The sequence below is a fragment of the Varanus komodoensis genome, unplaced genomic scaffold, assembly GCF_004798865.1.
Source record: "Varanus komodoensis strain SLA01 unplaced genomic scaffold, ASM479886v1 scaffold73, whole genome shotgun sequence".
NCBI lineage: Eukaryota > Metazoa > Chordata > Lepidosauria > Squamata > Varanidae > Varanus > Varanus komodoensis.
Genome location: NW_025336386.1, coordinates 2994507 through 3019600, shown reverse-complemented (window position 1 = coordinate 3019600; position 25094 = coordinate 2994507). Strand labels below are relative to the sequence as shown.

General features: G+C 49.8%; 2 protein-coding genes across 3 annotated transcripts in view; one reads left to right on the top strand and one right to left on the bottom strand.

The window, feature by feature from the left end:
• Window positions 1-2141: 2141 nt before the first annotated feature.
• LOC123034841 (lipopolysaccharide-induced tumor necrosis factor-alpha factor homolog) lies at window positions 2142-9704 on the top strand. Its single transcript, XM_044452540.1, has 5 exons — window positions 2142-2221; window positions 3333-3535; window positions 5215-5289; window positions 7412-7571; window positions 9596-9704. The coding sequence occupies exons 1-5, from the start codon at window positions 2142-2144 to the stop codon at window positions 9702-9704; spliced, it is 627 nt and encodes a 208-aa protein (XP_044308475.1).
• Window positions 9705-14367: 4663 nt separating this feature from the next.
• Window positions 14368-25094, bottom strand: part of USP7 (ubiquitin specific peptidase 7) — a 99635-nt gene continuing 88908 nt past the window's right edge. For both annotated transcript variants that reach the window (XM_044452486.1, XM_044452487.1), the window contains exons 22-31: window positions 24861-25014; window positions 22689-22756; window positions 20930-21038; window positions 20760-20837; window positions 19802-19902; window positions 19294-19393; window positions 17533-17652; window positions 16944-17015; window positions 16157-16247; window positions 14368-15904 (exon numbers count right to left, since the gene is read on the bottom strand). In XM_044452486.1, the coding sequence (XP_044308421.1) occupies window positions 15798-15904; window positions 16157-16247; window positions 16944-17015; window positions 17533-17652; window positions 19294-19393; window positions 19802-19902; window positions 20760-20837; window positions 20930-21038; window positions 22689-22756; window positions 24861-25014 (1000 nt within the window). In that variant the 3' untranslated portion in view covers window positions 14368-15797. The remainder of the gene's footprint in view (window positions 15905-16156; window positions 16248-16943; window positions 17016-17532; window positions 17653-19293; window positions 19394-19801; window positions 19903-20759; window positions 20838-20929; window positions 21039-22688; window positions 22757-24860; window positions 25015-25094) is intronic.

Below are 25094 nucleotides of genomic sequence, written 5' to 3'. Positions count from 1 at the left end.
GCCCCAGGTGGTCTCCCCTCCGAGCGCAGGCCAGCCCCAGACCTGCTGAGCTTCAGCAGGTTGGGCGCTTCAGCCATACAATGGAACCAACCACCTTGGCAGGCGGGTGGCTGCCTGTGGCTGCAAGTATTTAGTCAGGGGCTGGGCTGCCAGGGATACTTGAGGAAGGCCTCCTGCTTGGGTGCGATGGCGTAAACACGGCCTATTCAACTGCGGGATTCTGTCCAGAGCTGCAGAGTCAGCTGGGTGGCGAACATAAAAGCAGGTTTGTGCTTCCACCCTGGCTGGGTCCATCCAAAGCGCCTCCATACCATCGATCCTTGATAGGGGAGTCCGGGTGTGCCCTAGACCTTGTGGATCTGTTCCTTGGGCAGCCAGAGGTTGGGGCATCCCTTAGACTCTCTTGAGAAACACGCTTGCTGCTGCAGCGTGGAAGGAAGGACCGGCCCTCAGGGCATGGGCCGTGCTTGGCTCCAGAGGGCCCAGCTTCACTCCTCCTGGAGAGCCCCGGTGCCAGTGCTGGGCTGGGCGGATCTGGGATCAGCACAGGGCAGCTTCCTGTGGGCCTCTGTCAGTACCGTCACACGTGATGGGCTGCCTGCCCTTCTGCGGCAGGGGCAGGAAATGCCTCGAGGACAAGTCGCTGGGGAACCAGGAGGAGAGATGGGAGTTTGGTGCATGCCCAGCTCACCAGGTGCTGGCAGGCCTCCGATGGCTGGCGGGGGGAGGGGGGTGGACCAAGGAGGTCTGCAGCTCCCTCCTGCCCTTCACAGAGGCCCTTCTCAGGCAGGTGGCTGCTATCAGGCAGCTTAGCCTGCAGACCAGGCAAGTGGGATGCTGGGGAGGGAGGGAGGGAGGGAGGGGAGTGGCCCATGCAATTATGCATCATTGATGCTTGTTGGGGGTGGAGAGTGAGGACAAGCCAGAACATCCCACTGGTAAGGTAGGTTTGGAGCAAGGGAAGCACCACGTGCCACACAAGAAATGGGAGAGCTGAGTAAAGGACAAGTGAGCTGAAAGCCCATCATAACAAGCCCTCCAAGGAGCTGCTTTTTCCAGGTTATGTGTACACATCAGTGGGTTGGATCCAGACTTGGTCAGGAGCAGAAAAGGCCCAGAGCTTGGGCAGCTGTCAAGAGGCTAAGAGATCCCCCGGAGTCTCCTCTTCTCCAGGCTGAAAAGTCTCTCCTCATATGGCATCCCTCCCAGCCCTGAACCGATTCTAACCTATCTGTGTCTCTCTTATAATGTAGAACCCAGAACTGGACCCAGTACCCCAGTTGTGGGTGCACCAGAGTCATGTAGGGCAGTATCAGCACCTCCCTAGATCAACCAGTGAGTGAGGGAGCAGCAGCAACGGTGAGGAAACCTTGCTGGAGACAAGGAGTGTGAACAAACCGGCCCACTCAAGAAGGGGGCCCACTGAGGTGCCTCTTGCCCAAGCCTCCCCTAATAGCCTTAGCTGGCATTGAACAGACTCACCAGCATCTTGGGCCTTACGTCTGGCAGGTACAGCACTTAATTGTTCCTCTGGTGCCCTAGATCTGCTCAAATTATGGCAACATCTGGCCCAACTGTTGATAAAATGTAGGTTTACAGAGCAATAGCTGTTTTTCCCAGTTCATGCAGACACTGGGGGTCTGTCCCCCCCCCCCCCACCAGTGCTTACTTCAGAAATTAGCAGCCTCCTACAAGATGTATCTGCCCTGCAGCTTTGCCAAGGCTTTTCCAGATTCTTTGCATAAATTTGGACTGGATTTGCCCCTGCATTTTTCCTTCGTTGCCTTTTGATGTATTACATTCCACAACCATGAAGTGAAGCTACAGTAGAGCAGAATGGCAAAAATGCATGAGTTTTCCATTCTTAGCAGTTCATTCTGGATGATCCCGGATTTCTTCACTCTGAAATAAACCTTGGAAATGCTTGGAAAGCCAGGAAAAGGCTTCAGAGGATGACAGGACTGTGTGAGCACCAGCAAGCTGCCGCTGTGCGTGCACAAGAAGTTTCTCATGTAGAGACGCACTCTCAGAACGATGGTCCGTCTGGACTAGAATGACCTAACTGAGCTGCCCACAGCTCTGGAAGTCCTCCCATCAGCACCACGCAAGGTCTTCAGCTGGAGCTGGCGACCGCTGAAGCCATGGCGTTTTTGCATACAGCTGAGCCCACGGCCCTGGCAAGTGCTTGGGTTGGTGGCCATTTTGGCTCTGGAGAGGCACAGTGAGTCAGCACATTGAGAAGGACAGCCCCAGGATTTGGCTAAGGAGCTGGAAGGCACAGGGTTCACTGGGCTTCCCTGACTGGGCACTGCACAGGTGCAGTGGGCTACTATCTCCACCATTCCCAGTCATCCAACACTTCTGAAGGGAAGCAATTCGGGGTGGCTTGAAAGGGAGTTTTGACTAATTCATTGCAGAGAAGACTACTCACAGCTGCCCGTCAGCATGAGAGGCAGCTTGGGGAATGGGGCAGGAAGGTGCTGGGGCATGCCTGCCGGGCGCCCACTAGCACTGCTGGGGGTCCGTCATGTGAACAGAAGGCAGGACGAGATGGCTGGCCAGGCTCCGAGGCTCCTCTCCTCCTGTCGGGGAAGGCATGCTTAAGTGCACAATGGCATGGCACGGAAAGGGAAATGGCTGTATCGGGCGCACCATTTAGTAAGCGCAGGGATCCCCGTTTCCAGAATGAACATGTGCAGGAGAAAGTGCTCGTTGCCGGAACACAGGCTGGAAAACGATTAACGCCAGGGAGAAATCCTTGCCAACCACGCCCAGCAGAATCGCCTGCACTAGCCTTCCCCAACCTCGTGCCCCACCCGCGGCAGTCATTCTCTTTCCGCGTGGGCTAAAGGGATTCCAAATACCTGGTTGGGGAGGCTATACTGCACACAGTAGGGCAGAGACTGGCAGCTTCATTCTCTTCGGGACCAATTTTTTACAATTTTACAATTTTTACAAAGGGAGTTAGATTGATTCTGGCAACATGTTGGAACAACAGTCGTTGGATTGCACATTTTCAGAATTTTTCATTTTGCAATTGTCTGAATGGAAGCACCTTCCAAAACATGTAGTACCGTCCATTAACTTGTATGTCAGTGATGTGAAGGATTTGGCTCGTGGGGTTCAGCAGTTCAGGGGCAGAGCAACTGTGGAGGGGGCAGCAGGGGGGGCTCATCAGTGCCCCCTGTGGGGATCCGGCTCCTTGGCAGGCACCGGGTGTGCCTGCTTCAGACTCGGCTCAGGAGAGAAGACCCTGGTCGGCAGCTCAGCCTGGGAGGGTTCGAGCCTCTTTGCTCACCGATGCCCTCGCGCCTTTGCTGCTTCATTTGCAGACGAGCCAAGAAGATGCAGCAGATGAAGAAAGACGCCTCGATCCCCATGGACACTTTTGACCCCCGCCAGGAGCCGTACGCGCCAGGTTATTCGTCGTCATACTCACCAGAACCATATCCACTGCAGCCGTACCCTCCACAGCCATGGGCGCCAGATCCGTACCTGCAGATGCCTCCCGCCCCAGACCCTTCTGCTGCCATGGGTATGTGGCCGTGCCTGCCACCGCTGGCAAGCTTTAGGCTGGAAAGCTGCACACCAGGATCAGTCAGGAATGCTGACCACATCTTGGTCCTGCACTCAAAACTGCCTGCAAAAGTTAGAACCTCCTCTTTATCCCATCACCAGGTGTCAAAAGGCAGGGGAGAAAAATAGTAGAATGCATGAGGTGGGATGGAAATGCCTGGAATGACATGACTGCGGGACTCAAATGGAAGGAGGTCCGCTGGGCTGTTCCACTTGTGTGAGCATACCTTGAATGCTTATGAGCAAGAAGGAATTGTTGCTTGCCCATGCAAAACTAACAGGCCAAGTAGAAAGGAGAACTGGTTGGGGGAAGCATTAAAAATGTAACCCTCCCATTTCTGCTTGCAAGGCGCTCCTTCCAACAGTGGGGAGACAGCTGGCATGCAGATGGAGCGCTCCCAGCAAATGCAACAGGAACCTGGTCTGTGCCTGCAATTGAGGCAGTGAGGGCAGCAAAGAAACATCCTCGCTGCCTCTATTCAATCCTTTCCTGGTCGCCCAGAGTTGCTTTTAAGGTTGTCCGGGGCTTATTGTGGTCCAGCCCAGCAATGCCTTGGAACCACTGTGATCTACTTGTTGGACTCTCCCAAGAAAAAGCCTGTTGCTTCCCCTGGGACTCAGACACCAGAGCTGGAGCAGCTGAATGGGTGGAGATATCCAGAGCAGTCTGCTCTGGTTTCACTGGATAAGTTTCAGCTGGTACAGCTCGAGGATTCAGGCAGGCTCATGCCAGCACCCCTCTTCTTGATCCTTGCCCCTCTGGCTTATAAAAGCCAGTAAGGCGGGGATCACCAGCAGGCCAGGGAGGTCATCAAGGCTTCTTTGTGAGGGGGAGTGGTCCCCTGCTGTCTTAAAGGGGTGGTGGCGAGACCACTTCTCGAGAAACCCTCCCTGGATCTGGAAAATTTGAGCTACAGACTGGCAGCAAATATTCCTTTCCTGGGCCGGGCTCTAGAGAGGGTGGCAGCCAGCAACTCCAGGTGCTGTTGGGGGAGACGGATTATCTGGATCCATTTCAGCTGGGGTTCAGGCCTGGTTGTGGCATGGAAACAGCCTTGGTCACCCTGTATGACCACCTGTGCCAGAAGCGAGATGGGGGTGGGGGGGGGTACAACTCAGTTGATACTGCAGGGCCGCCTGGTGGCTTTCAGTCCCATGGGCCTGGCATCCTTCCCGAGGGGCTGGCCGAGAGGGAAGCAGGGGGCCCTGCACTGCAGTGGTCCTGCTCCTACTTGGAGGGTCCACTCCGGAAGGAGGCGCTGGGGGAATAGTGTTCAGCCCTGTGATGCTCCAGCATGGCGTTCCTCAGGGGTCTGTCCCGTCCCGCATCTACATGAAACCACTGAGTGCGGTCATCTGGAGTTCGAGAGTGCATTGCCTGCATTGCCATCAGAATGCTGACGACATGGAGCTCTGTTTCTCCTTTTCATCATCAGCGGGTGAGGCTGTGGACAAGGGCTGCATCCCCCAAAATGGCAAATTTAGGAGCACAGTAGCGTGATTTTAACAGTGCACCCAGCAATGGGCCTGAGGAAGCATGTGGCCTCCCTTGGGCTGCGCGGAGCCCCAGCTCCTGCTGCCTGTGGGGTCCCGCGTGGCTGAATGTCCCTTCTTTGCTGTCCCCCGCTCTTGTCGCAGGCACTTCTGGCTACGACTGTCCGTCTCCCCCACCATACTCCTGTGAAGAAGTCCCTTGTGACAGAGTTGGACCAAGTAAGTACAGAAACGTGGCTGTCCGTAGGCCAGGTGCATGTTGCATGCGCCCAAGTCTCACTGTCACATTCCAGGATTGCTTTCACTGGGCAGAAGCCACCTCACACCCTTGGACTACAACTCCCATATGTGCCAGTGTGGCCAGTGGTGACGGATGGTGGGAATCATACTTCGAAACAGCCTGGCCTCTCCTTGTGCTTGGCTCAAGCGGCATCCCTGCGAGCCCTGTCTCCACTGCCCAGTAAGCCCAGTAAGCCCACAACTGATTCAGGCCGGGCAGACTATCCGGGGAGGTGCTCCATGGCCTCAGGTGGAGAGGAGGTTTCCCGGTGTTGAGACTTGCTCCCGCCTGGGGGGAGCGGGAAGGGCAGAGAAGGAAGCTTGGCCGAACATTCTCCCCGGCTTCCGAGGTTCTGGGAAGGGATGAATGACCCCCTCAAACCCTGGGTGGCAAATCTCAGAGTGTGCATGCATGTGCGTGTGTGTTCATGTGTGCCTGCTATTAAAAGGAGGCATCCAGATGGTCTCTCATTAAGTTTCCTATTTTCTCAGGCTTCATTTCGAAAATGCTCAGCTAAGTTAAATGCTTTTCCTTAAAGCTGAGAAAGCCCACTAGGAGGCCTCGTCGATTTGCAAGGGTAACTCCCCCGCCCACCCATGCTCATCTGTGGAAACAGCATCACTCCGCCTTGGCCGTGGCACAGAACAAAAGACTAAGCGGGGGGGGGGGGGGCTTTTTTCCTTATTGTGTGCCAGCACTTCCTGATTCCGTATTTCAAGGGCTCATGCTCTCTTTGATGACTCGCACACAGTGCTCACCCACAATTTTTTGCCTAGCAGGAGTTTAGCTGGCAGATGGCTGAGCAGACTGGGGTTCCTCTTCTCAGTCCCTGGTTGTTCCTCTCATCCCTTGCCTGCATTTCACATGCCTTTGCCGCAGCAGCAGCGCCAGGGTGTGCAGAGCAGCTGCTGTTGCTTTCTTCCAGCTCTTGCCTGCCACCTCTGTAGCCTTATTGAAATAAGCAATGAACCACCCATGGTTCTGGGTTCACATGGAGCAACAACCCTTGGTTTAAACATCCCAGAGTTCACAACCCAACATGTCGTAGGTTCTCTTTCTGGGTTGTTTGTGGTCAACAAGATGTAACTTGTTGGCACAGCTGGATTCACACAACCTGACAACCCAGAATTCAATTGTCAGTGTCCAGGGCATTGGTGGCTGAGTATTGGATCCGGGCACCAGGACCCAGACAACCAGTCCACTACGAGGACCTATTCCAAATCGCAGTCAAGTGGTCCTGAGGTCAAGGCTTGGGACTGGAGCGGAAGGTGGAGCAGGTGAAGACCAAGAAGCTGGGCAGGGTCCAGAAGCGGAGGCAGGAGCAAGGTGACAGGCAGTTTCCAGGAACAGGTTCTAGAAGGCACAGAGAGCTCCAACATCAGAGACCTTCACTGCCAAGGCAGCCTCTGGAGAGAAGAGCCAGTTCTTCTACAGCTCTTCCCTCAGGGCTCTCAGGTGCTGCTCGTAACAGCCCAGGTGGCTGCATTGACTGTTGGCCCAATCTTGCAACCACCAGGGCTGCTATTCTGGTCTCTGGCCAGGCCTGACACTGTCTCAGAATCTCACATCAATGATGCATTGGTTAAATAAATCTTAGGCTGGCGTTAGGGCATAGGTCTAGTTTGCATGTAATAACCACCTAGAGTATGGGTTAAATAAGGTTTGCTGTTGCTGAATTGTAGGTTTTCCTTCTCTGCAAGATTTGCACAACAGTTTAACTGTGGATTGTTGACCACAAACTACTTAGGAAGAGAAACCATGGTTTGTTGCTAGGTTATTAACTTTAGTTTGGGTTAACAACCTATAATTAAACCATGGTGCAGGATTCACATGCAATGACAGCCCACAATTCAAAGGCAACCCTATATCTGCCTACAGTCAATTCAGAACAAAGAAACCATATAGCAAAGAGTAAATCAAAGGTCTCTCAAAACTAGCCAGTCCTAAATTGACAAGCCCTATTTATACTGAATGTGATAGTTAAGGACTGATAATTGTAAAATGGGCATAAATGCTATCTGAAAGTTGGCGAGCAGAACCCGTTCCTTGCCTGATCCTTAGCCTATTCCCCGGATGCTCCGCCGGTTGTGGTTGCTGGAATCTTCTCGAGCAAGCCTGCGTCAACCATTTGCCCTTGCTGCCGCGAGATCATCACCACCGAGGTCGTGTATCGCGTAGGAGCGCTGACGTTTGCTGCCTCCGCCTGCATGTGCATGATGGGGTGAGTGTCTTGTCAGCATCGAGGATGGATGCATGCTGTATGGAGAACAGCGGTTTACGGGCTGTGCGTTCTCCCAGCAGGCTGCCTTCTGAAAGCGACACAGAGAAGCAGCAGTGGGAGGTGAGGCTCAGAGCCCACGGGAAGCTGGTCTGGGGGGTGATTGCAAGGCTGCGTTTGGGAGGGGCTTAAAGGAAATAAGGAAGGTGGCCCCATCGAGGAATTTGGGGGGCAGTTCCAAGCCTAGGGGTCAGTGCTTTTGTTTCAGGGAGCAGTGGGCTTTGGGGCCAGAGCGGATACATGTGGCTCCACGATCAGGACTGCACTGGCAGGCATGGAATGCCTTCCCCAGGCGTGTGGGTTCCCACATCACACCAACACACCCTGGCAATAAAAGACAGCGTGTTGGTACGCCGAGGAACAGCCCATGGTGCATCCAACAGACGACTGGGCTTCCCATGGGCTGCCCCCTCCTCCTTCCCCTTTGTGCACCAGGTGACATCTCCAGGGACCTCAGGGCGCAACCACTCTGTGCTGCAAGCAGGAACTGCATGTTTTTCTCCTTCCTCTCCCCCACCCCCCCCGAGTCTTTTTCCATTCTGACAGCCCCCGGCAGGCCAAGCACTCACTAGAGGGGTTTCTGTGGTTCTGTGTAAAAAAACCCCAAACATGGGAAACCCCGCTTAAAAAACATTCCCAAAACTTCTAAAACTTTTAGCTAGCTGTTCATTCTCCATACTCCAGTAGGAAAGAGCAGGCTGCCCCAGAGCCTAGTCTTGGGAATGAGCAGAAATTTGGGAACACAAACAAACAAATCCTGAAGACCCCAGTGCTGAGGGGAGATAAATCCCTCAAGTCCCATTCACAAGCAAAGATCACTTGCATCTTTGCCGTGAATTGACAATTCACCTTTTGACAGCTATCAGGAGAAGGCAAAGTATAAAGTAAATCCTGTCCGGAACCAGGTAGAGTGACTTGAGTGTTGGACAAGAGCTTGGGAGATCCAGGTTCTTGTCCCTGCTCAGCCATGTACCTCTCCCTGGGTGACTTTGGGCTGGTCACAGGTTCTCAGCATAAACTACCTTGCAGGGTTGTTGTGAGAAGCATGTGAGTCACCTTGAGTTCTTTGCAAGATGAAAAGGGTGTGATAGGAATGTGCTACTACTATTGATGACGACAGACTTCTCTGAGCCAATGCCCATGGCTTGCGCCTGTTGCAGGGACCACCTGTTCCCAGGACTTCATCTGGGGGATGCTCCCTATTGTCACACCCACAGAAACATGCATCCCTGCACCACCAGAATTGCCCAATTCTGGCTAAATTTTTAAAAAGATTCAAACAAATTTGGGTTTGTTCTTTTACTGCGACCACAGATACTCCCTTCAGTGTGTCCCTTGGCCATTTTGGAGGGGCTGTCAATGATGGTCAAAAGTAGAGATCGTGAAAAGCGACTCCGGAAAAAAAGCAGGGAAAGGTTAGAAGGCCACAGGGAGCTGGAACGTTGCACAAAAACCACGGGAAGGCTGCCTATTGGAAGACCCAACTAGTTCTTTTGGCTCGATGGGACTCCCGCCCCAACTTCCCCACACTTTAAGATCACCTTCCACTGTTCTCCATGTAGCTCTTCTTCTGGAGCCAAAGTGCACCTCAGCTAAGGAGGTGGCGTGGGGCAGTTGCAGGAAGCTACTCTTTCTCGGGAACCTTGGCACCATTAGAACCTCACTGCCTGAGAGTAAGCCCCGTTGGACGAAACGTGGTTTTACTTTAGACAGACACATATATGAACAGGTTGCTATTCAGCCAGCCACTGAATAGCAACCTGTGAGCTTTCCTTGCAGTCTTTTATGTCTTCACTGGAGCTGGGTTTGCTGTTGCCATATTGCTGGGAACAGACCCGATCGATTATAGATGGTCTTTTAAACAGCAAACCTCCCCAACGCAACGGGTGCCATTAGCCGAGACGTGGCCCGGTCATCTGAAGCAAGATTACCCTTTTCACACTGTGTGTCTCCCTCCCTCCCTACAGGGGCTGCCTGGGCTGCTTCCTGATCCCGTTCTTCACAAAGTGCTGTAAGGACGTTGATCATTACTGTCCTTGCTGCCAGTACCACATCTACCGCTACAAGAGGCTGTAGGCAACCGCTTCCAGACGGTCTCGGGGATCTGCTGCAAGAGAATCTTTTCCTCCTCTGTCCCGTCTTGGACTGTGCTGGGCCATGGACGCAGCCCTGCCATACTGATTTTGCCTGACGTTCAGCTAGGATGGGGTGGCTGCATTTGGCTCCACATCCTGCAGATGGAAGCACAGAGGAGATCTGGTCGGCAGGCCAACAATGTGCCAGCTGACCTTCCTGGGAATCCTGCTCATTTTGGCTCGTCATCTCTTGGCTTGCTTCACACCCTTTTGTTAGGCTCATTTTCAAGCCTGCCTGAATCCAGGCCAGCGCAGCCTTTTCCTGCTCAGTCAACAATGCCGCACTGGCAAGCGCCAAAAACTGCCTTTGCCCCCATGGCATCTGCCAGTGCCTGACCAGTCAGTCCTCCCCCCCCCCTTGCTGGTTTATTATATTGGTGACCTTCAGACATTATTTGAGGACAGAGACCAGCAGCAGCCTGGACCTGCTAGCAGATCTTGGGGATCTTCTGGTTGGTTTGCTGTTCGAACTCCCATCAAACTGCTGAGGCAGCATAAAGGGCTGCCTCAGGAAGCAGATTCTGCACACAAAGGAAGGGCAGCAAGTGGGTAGCTATTTAGTGGGATGTGAACACATTTCCTGCCAGGTATTTCTGGCCCCAAGCACCCCAGTAACTCAGTTGACCCACTGCCCCTCGACGTGCTGCTCTGCCTCAGGCAGCTGTCAAAAGCCAGCCCTGGGACCACAGAGGGGCTTTTCCTCTGCCAAATCGGGCGTCTGAAATGAACCACACATGGGGGAAAGCAAATGTGGCTCTGGTTCGGGGATGGAAAAAACCACTCTCCGGCAGAACATGGGCTCAGAGGCACCCCCGCTCCTCCATTCTTCTTGCACCCAGATCCAGTTGATGGACGTGAGGACCCTAATGAAAGCAAAGTGCATCCTGAAAGCCCAAAGGTTGCTCCTGTGTTAAGTGTCACGAGCCACACATATTTATTATCAATTCTGTATCTGAGAAAGCTGCCTATTTGGATCGGAAACAAAGAGTTTTGGACCGTGTGAAGCTATGCTGTAGAAATAATATTCCCGTGTTTAGAAAAATGATTTCTGGGTCATCTCTTTGGTCTCTTAATTTCTTTAGATCAAGTATACACAGAATAGAACAATGTGCAAAGTTCGGCTTCCCACAAATCTGAAATCCTGTTTAAAAGCATAAAAGGTCATTCTTTGCTTTGGTGGACAGCAGTTTCTCTACAAACTCAGTGAAGCCTCCAAACTGGGCAGTTCCCATCCTGATGGAGCCAGTGCCCTCCGGGTGCACCAGGCTGGCACGGCTGCCGGGGCAGTGGAGGGCAGTTCCCTTGTGTGCCTGGTGGCAAGGAAGGGGCTCACGGGGCTCGCTTCAAGGAAGTCCCGAGGGAGGAGCATCCGCTGGGTGCAGACACACACTTTGGCCTCACTTTGGTTGCAGCGGCATATTGCCCCTCCCACGCTATATGGGCGCCAGGGGTCTAGCAGAACCCCCACCAAAGCAGCTTGTGATGCCATGCAAACCCAGCCAGGGTACTTGATGCCCCTTTCCCCCCAGGGGGATTCAAGGGGAACCTGTGGAAGGCTGGCTTGTCTCCCCGGTTGGGAGCCACTTCTGGCTTGCCATGGCCCTTTGTCCCGTCCGCCCCACTCACAAAAGGCCGTGTTGACTGCTGCCCACCTTCCACGGCAAGACTGGGTTTTGCTTTGCGTTGGACTCTGCTGCCCTAGGGGTGACCTCACATTCCCACTTGTTCCTGAGAATCTAGGTGCCTGGGAAAGGCAGGCGGCTTCCCTGGAACTGTTGTTCTTCGGGTGGTCGTCTGTGCATCACACAGATACGCGCTGCCTTTCGCAAGATCGGAAGAGAACCTTCCAAAGCCTCCAGGTCCCAGGAGTAAAGGGACAGGCTCCCACCCAGCCCGCCAGTGGTCCTGGAGACCGCATTGTCTCCCGGCAGCCAGAGGTGCAGGTACAGATGAGGCAGCGAGGCCAACCACGCCCTCCTGGCGCCACAGGGTGTGGATGACGGGGCGGCAGGTTGATGCCAGCAGGTGGGGCGCTTGAGAGAAAAGAACAGGTACAGCCTAATGTCCCACTGGCCATTCTGGGTCCCCACCTGAGAGCACAACAACCATCCCGTTACAAGGCAATGCTTCTGAGTATGGCTAACCTCTTGATTAAGTATGCCTGGTTTTGCAAAGAAGAGTCAGTACTAGTACTGATTTTGATACAGCAAACTCAAAGCTCCTTTACTTGCACAGCTTTGGAGAAAACACCCTAGCCACAAGGACTAAACTGATCACAAAGTATCTCAATTCACCATTGGATAAACACACTTTTTTTCTAACCCTGTGTTCGGGTGGTAACAGCTAGGCATCATGAGAAACTTTGGAAAGTTGGTTGCCGCTGCCATTAAACAACTCTCTCCAAAACCATCTGAGCAGAAAACCAACTCAAAAGAAAACAGGGCACTGCTTTGCTTTGTATACCACTAGGGTGCTCTTTTATGACATGGTAGGAAAAACACAAAAGGACCTGAGAACATAAAATAAAAGCCACCATGCTTATATTTCCAGTGCTGCAGGTACTCTACTTAAAAACAAAACCCCACAAACCTGCAGATTTAACTGGGCAGATTCTGCACTGGTCACACTGCAAAACTCACGCTACTTTTGCCAGCCACAGCGAGAGCAAGATATGGCAGAACACCAGTAGCCCAACCTGAAGAAGAGGGACGGCTTTCCAGAGGTTATCGAACCTAACCTGCTGCAGTGCTGGAAACCTGGGAGGCCATCCAGCCGCTGCTTCTAAACGTCTAGAGGCTGCCGCTGCCTCATCCCGCTGCGGAACAGTCGATGCTGGCACACAGTCCTGTCTCGTGTTTGGCTGGCATCCCTCCCTTGCCCTTTGAACCCACTGGCTGGGTCCCTACACTCCAGGGAAGCACGGAACCTGTCCTGCTTACCAGTCTGGCACCTTGCAAGAAATCCCTGGCCAGCCGCGATTTCCACCCCTCCCCCTCTGCTTTGCATTGGCACATCCACCGGGCACTCGCCTGTGGGAGCTCGGTTTTGATTAGGACACGCTCACCACCCCAGGGAGGGCCCGGAGCACTGCTGCCCGTCCTGCAGGCGTTTCAGCGTTGGCGTGCCCCGCCTGCTCCTCGGCTGCACAAGCCACCACAGCTCTGCCATCTTCAAAGCATTCGCCTTCCTGGAAGGCAGCGCACTCTTCAGAGCAGTTGGCGTGCTGCAGAACTCCGCTGGCACGCTGGATGCAGCGGCGGAGGGAATGTGTCCACTTCAGGCCTGTGCGGAGCTGGCCCAGATACTGTCCGAGTTTGCCCACCCCTGCCCGAAACCCTGCAACTATTCTTCTGCTACGGGTCTCTTATTTCGGGGCACCTCTACAACGCATGTTAAGAGAGACCTTCCTCAAAACACGGAAGACTCTCGTTCCACCTCTCAGCCTGAACTTTTGCAAGGTTCTTACCTCCCTCTCTCTGATAGATGCACTGTTTTTATACAAATTGCCCACAAAACAGGAACCAGAATCAAAACCTTTGTTGTCCTCTTGAAACAGTGAGAAAAGCTTTTGCAAAAAAACCCCACCTGTATTTGTCTGAATTGGCAGAATTCATCCTTGTAAGACATACCTACACCTGCAAATGTCATCTAACTCTGCCAACAAATACACATTCCAGGCATCTCTTGAAAAGCTACCTTTGCAAAGATCCATGCACCCCCATTTGTGTAGAAGCAAGCAGACTGCGTCCGCTCAGAAAGAGTGGTCAGAAAATAAGGGGACTCCACGTACATTGATGAAGAAACAGACCAGGGAGCAGATGATCCAAAAGACAGACCTAAAGCAAAGTAAGTTGTGCCCGAGGTAGACCAAATCACACCAGCTTGCTCTCCAGGGGACGACCCCCCCATGGGACCCAAAATGCTTCTTTTCTTTAACACAACAGCCCTCACAGTACCCGGACGAGGGCCTTCTCTGCGGTGGTGCCCCACCTATGGAATGCACTCCCCAGAGAGGTCTGCCTGGCGCTGTCATTTTTTTTTCGGCGCCAGGCTAAGACTTTTTTTATTTCAAAAATATTTTAATAACTTTTAATATCAGCTTATAGGTTTTAATCTGCAGCCAGGGTGGATCTGAATTTTATGTGTATTATGTTTTATCTTATGTAAGCCGTCCCGAGGCTATGCGATGGGACGGCATACAAATACTCTAAATAACTAACTAACTAACTAACTAACTAACTAACTAACTAACTAACAGGAAGGCAGTAGGAGTCCTTGTAATAACTACACAAATGAAGAACATTATGACCTTTGCTCAACTGGAAGGAAAAGGGTTAGGGATAACACATATGGGGAAGATACAACTACATGGAAATACTTCCATTTCATTCTGCAGTCAGTTTCTATGAATAATACCTATTTTGCCGGACAACATGTAGAAATATAACTAATTGACGGACTTACTTGTAGTCCTGAAAGAAAGCCTTATTTCAAAGCTGAGTATTAACAAAATGAAAATGAAAAATCTCTCAAAATTTCCACAAAATCATACTTGCAAGGAGAGCAGAGATCTTCCTCAACATCTAGGTCATCACTCACTGAAGTAAAATTTTATAGAAAATTTTTATTCAACATACAACATTTTTCCAGCAAAAAAAGGCAATATACAGGAAGAATCATTGCACACTGCAGCTACAGAAACAAAATAAAACACTTGCAGAAGGTAGGGAATGGAAGAGAGGGCGAAGATAAAGAATGTGAAATTAAAAGGGGGAGTGTAAATTGCAGAGTCTATCATTTTACCGCACTCAGAAAATTGATATAGACACATGGGCTGCTGTTAGCTCCAAATTAAAATGGAAAAGCGATCTGGGGACTGAAATAAAACTACACACAATGAATATTGACATCTGTGAAATTCACTTGCAGACTCGCCTTACCCACCCCCACCCCACCCACCAAAAAAGTGTTAAATTGTACATGTTCCTTCAATTGTTAAATATACAATTTCATTTTCTGCTCCCTCCCAAGCCCCCACCCCTTTTTTACAAAGCCAACAGCTTACTAAATGCTAGTGAGCCCTCAGTGCTAAAAGGCTGCTGCTTGTCTCCCCAGATTAGCTAAATTCAGTATAAAGTAGATGCTGCTTCCTTCTGCGGATCCACTGAGGAGTTGGTACTGTGCTCACAAATCTTATCACAACCAGGGAATTAGATTTCTAAAAGGAATGCAAGGATGCCATTTCTTCTTCAAGGGTTATGACTTCTTCCTTGGCAAAAGGTGATGTGGGAAAAACCAAATCTGATTCAAAATCCATTTATTTATAATAATAATAATAATAATAATTATAATAATATAATTAAAAAAGAGAGATCTTAGGATGATTGAAGAGACAAAAAAATTCCCGAATAAGTGCCAACAGTGTACACAATGAAGTAGAGATTGCTATTTATTGATGTCGTGAGTTTCTCTTTGCATTTACAAATGCACAAAATGTCATTTAAAGTATATAACTGAAGGAAATAAATTGAACGTGAGCCTAACCATAGTGCCAACTAGCTGCAGTGATGGCAGGTACCACGCATTTGGGAGGAAAAAGTGGGGGGGAGGGGAGGGGGAGGGGGGAGGGGAGGGCAGCCTGCACAGGCTGATCAATTAATGTTCTACAGACAAGTATTTTGCCAATGTCAACTGTTCTACTCAACCCTTTCCTTGCCTTGTTTACATTTCGCATAAAAACTCTCATTGGCACCCAAGCTTTTATAAAACACCTTCATTTTTGCTCAAAAAAACAGAAACAAAAACAAAAAAACCAGGGCAGTCAATAATAAGATACAGAGAAGCCAAACGGAACAGCCTCAAAATAAAATTAATGAATCAGCAGCAAATCTTCTTGCTGGAGACTTCCGACCGAGTGCACGTGTACCAAAAGTCCTACGGTTGTTAAAAAGGTGCGCACACACACACACACACGCACGCGCACGCACACGCTTATTGTTGCCCCTTTTGCCTCGAACAAACTGGAGAGGGAAAGTCAGTTATGGATTTTAATAGCTTTTTCAAGGTATGTGTAGCGACTTCTCTTTGGGGCTTTGTTGAAATGGTCAAGCCCCAGCCATGGCCTGGGATGAGACATGTTACCTGGAGGAGCAGGAAGGAAGGGGGTGTCGTGGGGGGGGGGAGGGAGGGGGAGAGAGAGAGAGAGAGAGAGAGCGCACCTTCAGCTGCTTTGAACATTACTTGAGGCGCAAAGTGCTGCCACACAGCACACAAGTCCTGCCTTGCAACCCTCCAGGGCCACTCGCTGTGGTCCCGAGATGGTCCCTCCCAGGCCTGGAATCGGCACCACCCTTTCTGAAGGACCCAAGACACCTTAGGGAAGTGGATACTCACCGGGTTGAGGCTCAAAATCTTTCAAGTTCACTTCATATTCATCTTCATTTAGATACTGGTGTCGACCCATCATTACAATGGCAAACTTAAACTTCAAGAAGAATTATTTTAAAACAATGGTCAGAGCTCAAAGGGGAATCCATGAAGGAATACCCATTATAAAGAAAATTCACACAGCAGGCTTCACACACTCCAAGTCCTGCTCGCGTTTCTCCCTCCTCCTCTTTCAACATGTAGCGTGCCCACGACAGGCCCAGCCGGCCTCATCTCATTTAGTGGTCCTCCGTGCAGGGGAAAGAGGCGCCTGAGCCAAGCATGTGGTGCCCATCAGAAAGCAGAGCTTTGGAAAGCTCCACCCTAAGTACGGCCTTCTGTGCCCTGGGATGGGGAAGGAAGTCATGCCCACAGACCAGATACCTCCTGGCCTGCCTCACATGCATCCTGAGGGCTGTTGCCTCCTATTGGCACCATTTCTGCATGATGCACATGCACTCTCAGCTTACTGGGTTGTGTGAATCCAGGCAGCAGTGGCTTGGCTGAGGATTAGACTTCCCTCAAACAATCCTGGGTTCACATGACAAGCGGGCACCCAGGGCTCCCGGAACAATGGGAGAGCCGCATGGTTGTGAAGACATGGCCAGGCAAACCAGCTTGCTGACTAGCAGCAGGGAGTGGGAGCAGCAAGAGCAGGTCAGCCGCACTACTACCCTTGACACCTGCTTAAAGAACACAATTCAGAAGCAACACAATTCAGCACAGCAACACAGAATTTGCTCCACAGACATACCTTTTCAAATTCCTTTTCCTGGATGTCCAGCACTGTCTGGATTCTCTTCATCACCTCTCGAAAGTGTTCACCCTGGAAAAACAGCAGACATGTACACCAGATTCTGAAATAGACGTACAAGTGTAAAGACAGCCAAACCTGTACCCCTCCTACAACACTGTCTTCCTTCCTTCACGCTGCAAAATTAGTTTCAAAGCACCAGCAAGAGACCTTCACGCTCCTTATATTCTTGACCTTTAGCAGATACTGATCTTTTCTCTTTGAACTCAGTGTGGCATGCAAGTTATATACCATTTTACACTCACAACTACCAGACTAGTCATACTTCCCAACAGGAAATGTTTCCCATGTTCTGCAGGCGATGAAGTAGGAAGCCATTCCACTACCACTTTTGAAAGGACTGCTTCCCCCCTCAAGTTTATGCTGCCCACCTGGCCAATGGGGAGCAAACTGTGTGTACACGTGAGACACAGCAATGAGAAACACGGCTACCCCTTTAGGGGGTTCCATAGTCACAAGATGCAACCTGTTTTTTAAGTTAATACATTCATGCCGCAACACTGGGCATCTGCGCAGCAGCCGGTCTTACCTGGTGTATCCTTAGCAAGAAAGGAGTACCAAATGTCCCAAAAACCTCTTTCTGGAAATGAGCCACTGTAATTAGCATCTCGTTCTCCTTATCTAGATCCACCTGATCCAGGGGGATTTCCTACAGGCAAGAGTAGCAACATGGCATGTACATCAGGCAGGTGTTTCACCAAGAGCATGAGCAGAAGAAACAGGTGAACGCACAAATAACGGCAACAGAGCTTTTGATGCAAAACTGATAAAACATGGAAGCAAAGCTACTGTAAGAGCTTTGTTGGGAACCTGTGAGAGGGTCACAATGCAAGCGAGCTTTTGAGTTCAATAAGATGACCTGCAAAAATGGGAGCCGCAAGAGAGAAACAGATGTGCCAAGCATGGGGCCTGCGGCTGGTAACAGCTTGGAAGGGCTTGGAAGTTGTGCCACGTGCCCATCCATCAGGCTGCACTTGCTGCAGAAAGGCCACAGCTGGCCAGAGACAATAGCCGATAATGTAAGAGTGAGCCGGTGTGCAAACTGCTGGGGGTATTTTGCCGAAGGGGGATCCCTGTCACACTTCTCCCTCACTGTCTCTGAGGGAGGAGTTCTCCTCTGTCAAGGAACTCAAGGTAGGGCACAATGTGGTTCTCACTTAAACACTGGCCACACCTGGTCCAGCTCAGCATCAATGAGGATGCACCAGGCCCCCTCAGCAAGTGGTGATATTTGCACACTGAACATATCCAAGCCCAGTCAAGATTGCAAACCCCAACTCCTGTTCTATCTCAAGACTATGGCAAGCTGTAGATGTGGCCCTTCCATCACACTTGGCCATCTTTTCTTTTTTAAAAAATAAGTTTTATTTGAAATTATAATCCTAAAAAAAACAAAACTACAAACAACATCCATCATCAAAAACATCGAGCCCACTGGGTCAGCCCCCACACCCTTCTTTTTCCATTTATGATAACTTAAAAACATATTTAAATCTAAGCCAAGTCCCGTGTCTCTAGCCAATAAGGCCATCTTTTCTCTTGGTGCCCCCCACCCTCTGGTTTTACATAATGTCTAGTCTGACAAAGTACTGATGCATTTAAAATCTTGCTCATTACTTTCTGTGTTTTTCACAGCTCCAGAAAAGGGTATTATGGTACTATAGCTTTGGAATGTATGGTTCCAAAATGGCTTCCTGCATTTTTAGTTTTCCAATATTTAAAGTAGAAAAAGTGATTTTCTTTCTTTTTCTTTTTTTTTAGAAAAAGTATTGCATAGTGGTGTGCTGGACATTCATACATGGTGACATTCACACATGTTTTGAGGCATTTTGATGCCCGAGGCAGAAAACCCAAATGGGCAATCCACCCCCACAAAACAGCACCCTCTTCCAGAAAGTCCCGATGCAGCTCCTGCTTATTTCAGCGGGGCATGTGGTGGAGGATTCTTTGGCTGGTTGCACCCTGTGGATCAAATGTGCCTCACATTTGCCCCAAGCCCAGCGATGCAGCTGTTCCTCTGGAGGCTGCCCGCAGAGTGCTGGGGCGGCTTCTGCATCCAGGGAAGTTGCCTGTAGGCCACAACTCTGGATGCATTAAGTCCGGTAACGCAGCTCTCCTACGCACATCCAAAGTGCCTGCCCACTGACCCCTTGTTGCTAATGCAGATTCCGCCCCAGAGACATTAAGTCAGCTGGCATCCGATGGGCAGTAACTGCAGGCTGCCGATTCCAGGAACGGAGCCTCAACCCTGGCAGCTCAAGCACACATGGTATATTTGTGTTACACTGACCTCTATTCGAAACGTCCGACTTGTTGCTGGCGATAAACACTCTAATAATTCATCTTCCTGATGGACACCAATTATTTTGTAACTTACAATTTCTAGCAGCCTTAACAAAGGAAGAAAAAGAGATGATATAAAATGTCTCACTTTATAGAAACCAAGTCCTGGTACCTGCACTCCTATGTAATTTCCTTTGCTTTGACTGGGCTTAAGAGGAAGACATTTCCAAGAGAGCAGGAGAGGTTTTAGTAAGTTATGTGGCAAAATCTGTCTTGACATACATTTTCAGAACACTGCTTTGTTCCCTCCCCCGCTCCCCATGCCTGCTTTGTTATTTGGAGCTAGGCCATTAACTGTGGAAGAGTTAACGAACAAAGCAAGATGGTCTTACTTGGTAAGCAAATTGATGGCTTAGGATTCAACTTTGGTGAAGTTGTATGAAGTCAGAGACAAACACCCCCCTTTTCACAACCCTCAGGAAAAGGGCTATACATTGAAAACCATATTCACTTGCCTTAACTTCCCTGAACCTCTTTCTGCGAGTTCCACAGCTTTTTTACATTCGTCTAATAAGTCCCGTACACATCCATGCTTGTCTGGATATAGTGTTATTTCCTAAACAACATTAAAGAGGGAGAAACTCAGTCAAGAAACAAACAGAGCATTACGAGAAACCAGGCGAAACCAGAAAGTGCCGGTTGTTGTTACAAACAAGGTTGGGACCTGCCAAGCTCCTCCCCGTCCACGTGTCCCTCCAAGCAGAAGGGCCTCCTCTGCCAGGCATTCGCATGGGGCTCGCGTAGGAAAAGGGGGCTCCTCTTACACACACAGGCCTGCCATGCAGCCAGTGCTCCTGTCTGGGTGTTTTAATGGAAACCATTTGCACTGCATGTGTTGAATGCACCTGCCTCGAGCCTTCTTTACAGAGGAAGCGCTCTAACGCATCATGGCCACACCACCACGTGGATCGTAAGAAAGGGAATGCCAGAATTGGAATTCAGGGCCTTACTGGCATTTTGTAATCTCTGCCTCAGCAAGTATTTTGGGGATGCGTTCTAATACGGGGACTAAATCTGAATTAACACATGGCACAAGGGATGCCAGGACCCTCTGAGCATGGAGGATCGTGGGCACACTTTGGAGGGTGGGTGGCCTGCACCTTGCTGTTGCCCTGCAAGAGAGCTAGAGGGCAAGTCTTGGCTGCCTCACTGGGTGTTTCTGGGCCGGGAGGGAAGGAGGCCGCGGAGCTGCCAAGGTCCCTGGTGGAGCCTGCCTCTCTGCTCCCCTTGCCCAGACTGTGCCCGAGCCCCTTCCTTTCGGGTCGCTCTTGAGTGTCGCAATCCAGCTACAAACGCAGAGTGATTTCCAGCCTTGTAGCAGTGCCTTGAAAACCCCCATGGCTGGCTGGCTTGCAACTCTGCTTCTTTGACCATCGAAACACCACATGGGGGCATGAAAGGGAGATGACTTACCTCTTCCCTAAATTGGCTGTTCAGCCAAATGCACTTAAAACTTCTCCTGTTTTCGAAGTCTGTGATTTTCATTTTAAGCTAGAGGGATGTGGAGGAAAAGAGGTCTATTCAGTCGCGGTGGAAACGAACCAAATACTTCTCCGGTCTGTACAGATAAGAAAGCCTCCTACCTGCTGATAATAAAGTTTCTTGGGTTGCCTAGGCTTGAAGAACTGCAGGAGATCTCTCAACGTTCCATCATAATTATGTCTGAGAGGGTTACCTGGGCCATCTCTATAACTAAACAAGAAAATCAGGAGAAAATTCATGTTCTTTTAATCAGCTCTACAGCGCCTCTCTCTGAATATGTAAAGTTATTTCTGTGCTCACAGTCTGCAACATTTGATCAGGCCAGGAAATGGATAGTGTATAATATCCATTATGATTTTTTCTTTCTATAGCAAGAAATAAATCAGTGCAGACACTCTAGCTTTCCACATTTAATGGTGGGCTGTGCAATATAGCAGGGTCAAAGGCAATGAAAAAACCCTTAACACATTGAAATATACATGCCAACAGAAAGTTCACTGGAGGCCACTGAACACAAGAGCAAAGTCCGTGCAAGTTACATTTGCAAAAGTGCTTTGTTTCTCAGATTATTAAGGAACAGGGTTGAATACTGTATGTACCCAAACCCATTGAAATCCTGATTTCCTACACACTGGCTGGGTTCAGACAACACAACATGTCATGATGGGGTTTTGTCTGAGCCCAGTCATGGCATTTCATCATGCTAACTTTGGTCTTTAGAAACAATGGTTTGGTTTGATGGTTTCTCTTTACCACCATAGCTTGTACTGCCTGAACCCAGGATCGTGGTTTCCAGTCCTAGTAGGAAGCAATACAGAACCCTCTAGAAAGAATGGCAACTGCATGAGCCCTCCAGCCATCCAACCTCTATGTGTGGACCAAAAAAGAAGAGGCAGGCGGCACAGGCAGGAAGTGAATCACTTTGAGTCAACTTTGTTTCAGGTGCTGTGGCTGATGGGATACATTTCAACAGTGGGAGGACTGAGTGGGGGGGATGGAAACCACAACAAAGTAGAAACCACTTGATTGTATCTCAAATACATGCTGCGAACCATGGTAACTACACAGGGTTGCTTGTCATGTGTGAACACAGCCACTAAGTGTCTGCATTTATTTATTTAAAACATTTCTATGCTGCCCCACTGCAGCAAAGCCTCGGGGCGGCTCACAACATCCATAAAAGAACTATAAAAATACAATCAATGGTACCAGGCACCCCTGGAGAGGGGGCGAGAAATGCCTCAGATTTTGAAGAGAGGCTTTGGATGGGCTCAAATTTTTCTGCTCTGACCATCCCTTCTCAGAACCTTAAGACTGTAATCTACTGCTGTTCATGCTTCTACTGTAATTTTCATGCTATTTTGAATATATTCTGGGGAAGCCACTCAAAAGCTTGCTCACTTGTGATTTTGACTGTAATAACAAGATCCCCATCCTCCAGTTTAATTTTAGTCCACATACAATACGATCTCAGTACGCAGCAAAACTAGGAAGATGTTCAACACGGCACTAGGATACTATTGGGCATAAGAGAGAAAAGCCACACATCACCTTTTGTGGGGGCGGCGGGTATTATTCTGCTACCCATTGCTTATTATTGTGCTTTCAAACCCTCCAGATTCACGGCTATGATACTCACTGGAATTTAACTCCCAGGGGCTCAGGATACCTTTCACCCAGCCCAGTCTCAGGCCCTGCAGTGTCAGTGCCTTTAATCAGGGTTCACATAAGAGTATCTGTGATCAGTAGCATGCCACTAGCAGCATTATTATCATCACTGTTCAATACTTCTGTTGTGCTAAAACAGCATTATCTGTACATGAGAGATGCCAAACATTTATTTAGATAAATGCCTCTTACCCTTGAGACTTGAAAAACTGTAGTAGCATAGCATCTGTATTAAGTCTTTGGGCAACTGTCTTTGCAACCTAGGAAAATAAATGTTGAATAAGGTCAGAACAGAGAGCAAGCCAGGCTTTTGATGAAGGATACTGGTATTACAACTCATCATCGTACCCTCCCATCAGGAGCAGCCCAGAATAACCAAAGACTTCCACTTCTCTGTGTGAGAGGAACCATTCTTTAACAACACTCTGAACCTTTCAGCAGCCAGCACAAAGCTCCTGCTTGCAGCTGTAGAATGTAGTGCTCAGAATATTTCTCTTACTTTCACTCTGAAGATGGGCCTCGTTTATATACACAGAAGAGAGCAGAGCAGAGTATATCATGCCAGATTGCGAGGTGGGAAATAGTGTTTTCAGATGCTCCCTCTGGGGGCAGCCTCTGTGCATGTGGACAACTCGCACAACAGGAGACAGGCTCCACCCCCCCACCCCGGTGCCTTTGCTGCGTCCACTTCTTCCTTGCAGTTGCTTATGCTGGGGTGTCTCGGCATGCGCCCGTGCCCCTGCAGCCTGAGCAGCCCATTCTGGCGAGCTTGGTTAGCCACACTTGTCAGGCTATCAGTCCAAGAGGGGATTTCCCCAGCAGCCTCTACTTGATCCTGCTGGCTAGAGATGGAACCAGAGGAACTTCTGCCAGCAAAGCACATACCCCAGTTCCAAGCTGAGGTTCCCCACCAATATTTGGGCCCTCTGGAGAACTGAGTACAAATCCACACTCTACATTTGTAAAGAACAAAAGTATTAAAACAGTTAATGCATACTACCCTCTGCAATAGAAATAAGACTGAATTAGAAGTATGAATAGATCCTGTGCAGGGATGAATAGATCCTGCACCCGTATATTGAAATAAGCCCATAAAGATGCTGCCTCTAGAAATTGGATCATTTTTGACGTCTTGTATTTGCATATGTAAAATGACTGAAGGCCAAGTAAATGGGGCAGAAGTGGTTCAAAAAAACTGCTTTGTCCTGAGTAATGGGAAGGGGTAACTCTGTCCATTCAGAGTGAGGGCATGAAGCAACACTCAATCCTTTGCCTGCATGGCATGAACATGTTCACAAAAGCTGCTTCCTGGCATTATGAGGAGAGTTTTCCACAGTCTGGGCAATACTTCCTGTCCCCTTTCTGAATTGGCTTGATGACCAGGTGATGTCATTGCATTGCCTCCACTGCCAATGGCTTCAAGGAAGAAGCCAGATCGAGGGTACTGTGCAAAGAAAAGGGGGGTGGGGGGCACTAAGCATCACACCCAGCCTTGCATCCCAAAGGACTGCAGGTATGAAACTTGGTTCTGCCTCAAAGCTGAACCATATTTTTAAAACACCATTGAAACAAAACACAAAGCAGCACTTTTCCAGGAAAAAATTGCCCATGCTCCCAAACTGGACATGAGTTACAGATGAGTAAGGCTACCAGAGGTGTTTATTTTATATTCATGGAGGTAAGATCTGATGGGTGTCCCATTTCAGAAATATCTGATAAGACCTATTCCATCTCAAAAAAAGGGACGTCATTTCAGAAAAAAAATTAAGGGGATAGCAGTTTTGAAACAGCCGAAGGATTTTTCACCTATAAGATGGAGATTGTCCTCTGTTGCTTCAGGACTGCAACAAAAGGGCAGAAACTACAAGGAGGCAAATTTTGGCAAAACACCAGGAGAAATGTCCTTGCAGTAGGTGCTATTCTAACCCGCTGCCTCAGGAGGAGGTGGTCTCTCCTTCGCTGGTGGCTGGATGGTCACCAGTTAGTGTTAGGATCAGGGCCTGAGTGACCTGCAGGTGCCTGCAGAACCAGGACCACCTTTGCAGGTGTTTGTGGGGAAGGGCTGAGGGTGCAGCTGCAGGCCCTGGAGAGCGGTGAAAACGACCCCCCACCCGCGCCGCTGCTCTTTGCCACAGCAGCATGGGCTGTCCCGTCCCGGCAGTTCCCTTGTGCTTCGGCACCTTGCCTCAACCCTGATTTCACACCCCAGAACTTGCAGTCAGGAAGGGAATGGGTGGATTAGAAGCCCTTTAGCCTCGCTTTCAATGCTATGACTATATAGTCTTCTCCAAAAGATGTGACCGCCTGCCAATCCAATTGCTGTGCACCTGCTCGCACTGTATTAATGCAAGGTGGAACATATACCTGAAAATAGTTCATTCTGTTGGACAGTGTGACAACAAAACCAGGATCATTGGGGATTGTTTTGTCACAGAAGATGACATCAACTCGGTGGTACAGGTCTCTAAAGTATTCCTTTGCCGTTGGTAGTTCGCTGTTATCATTTTCAGGGTCATCCCTGTTCACAGAAAAGATCACAGGCATTTTATATAACCACACAAAAGTTGTTTTTAAAAATTGAAAAGCTTGTAGGAAGCC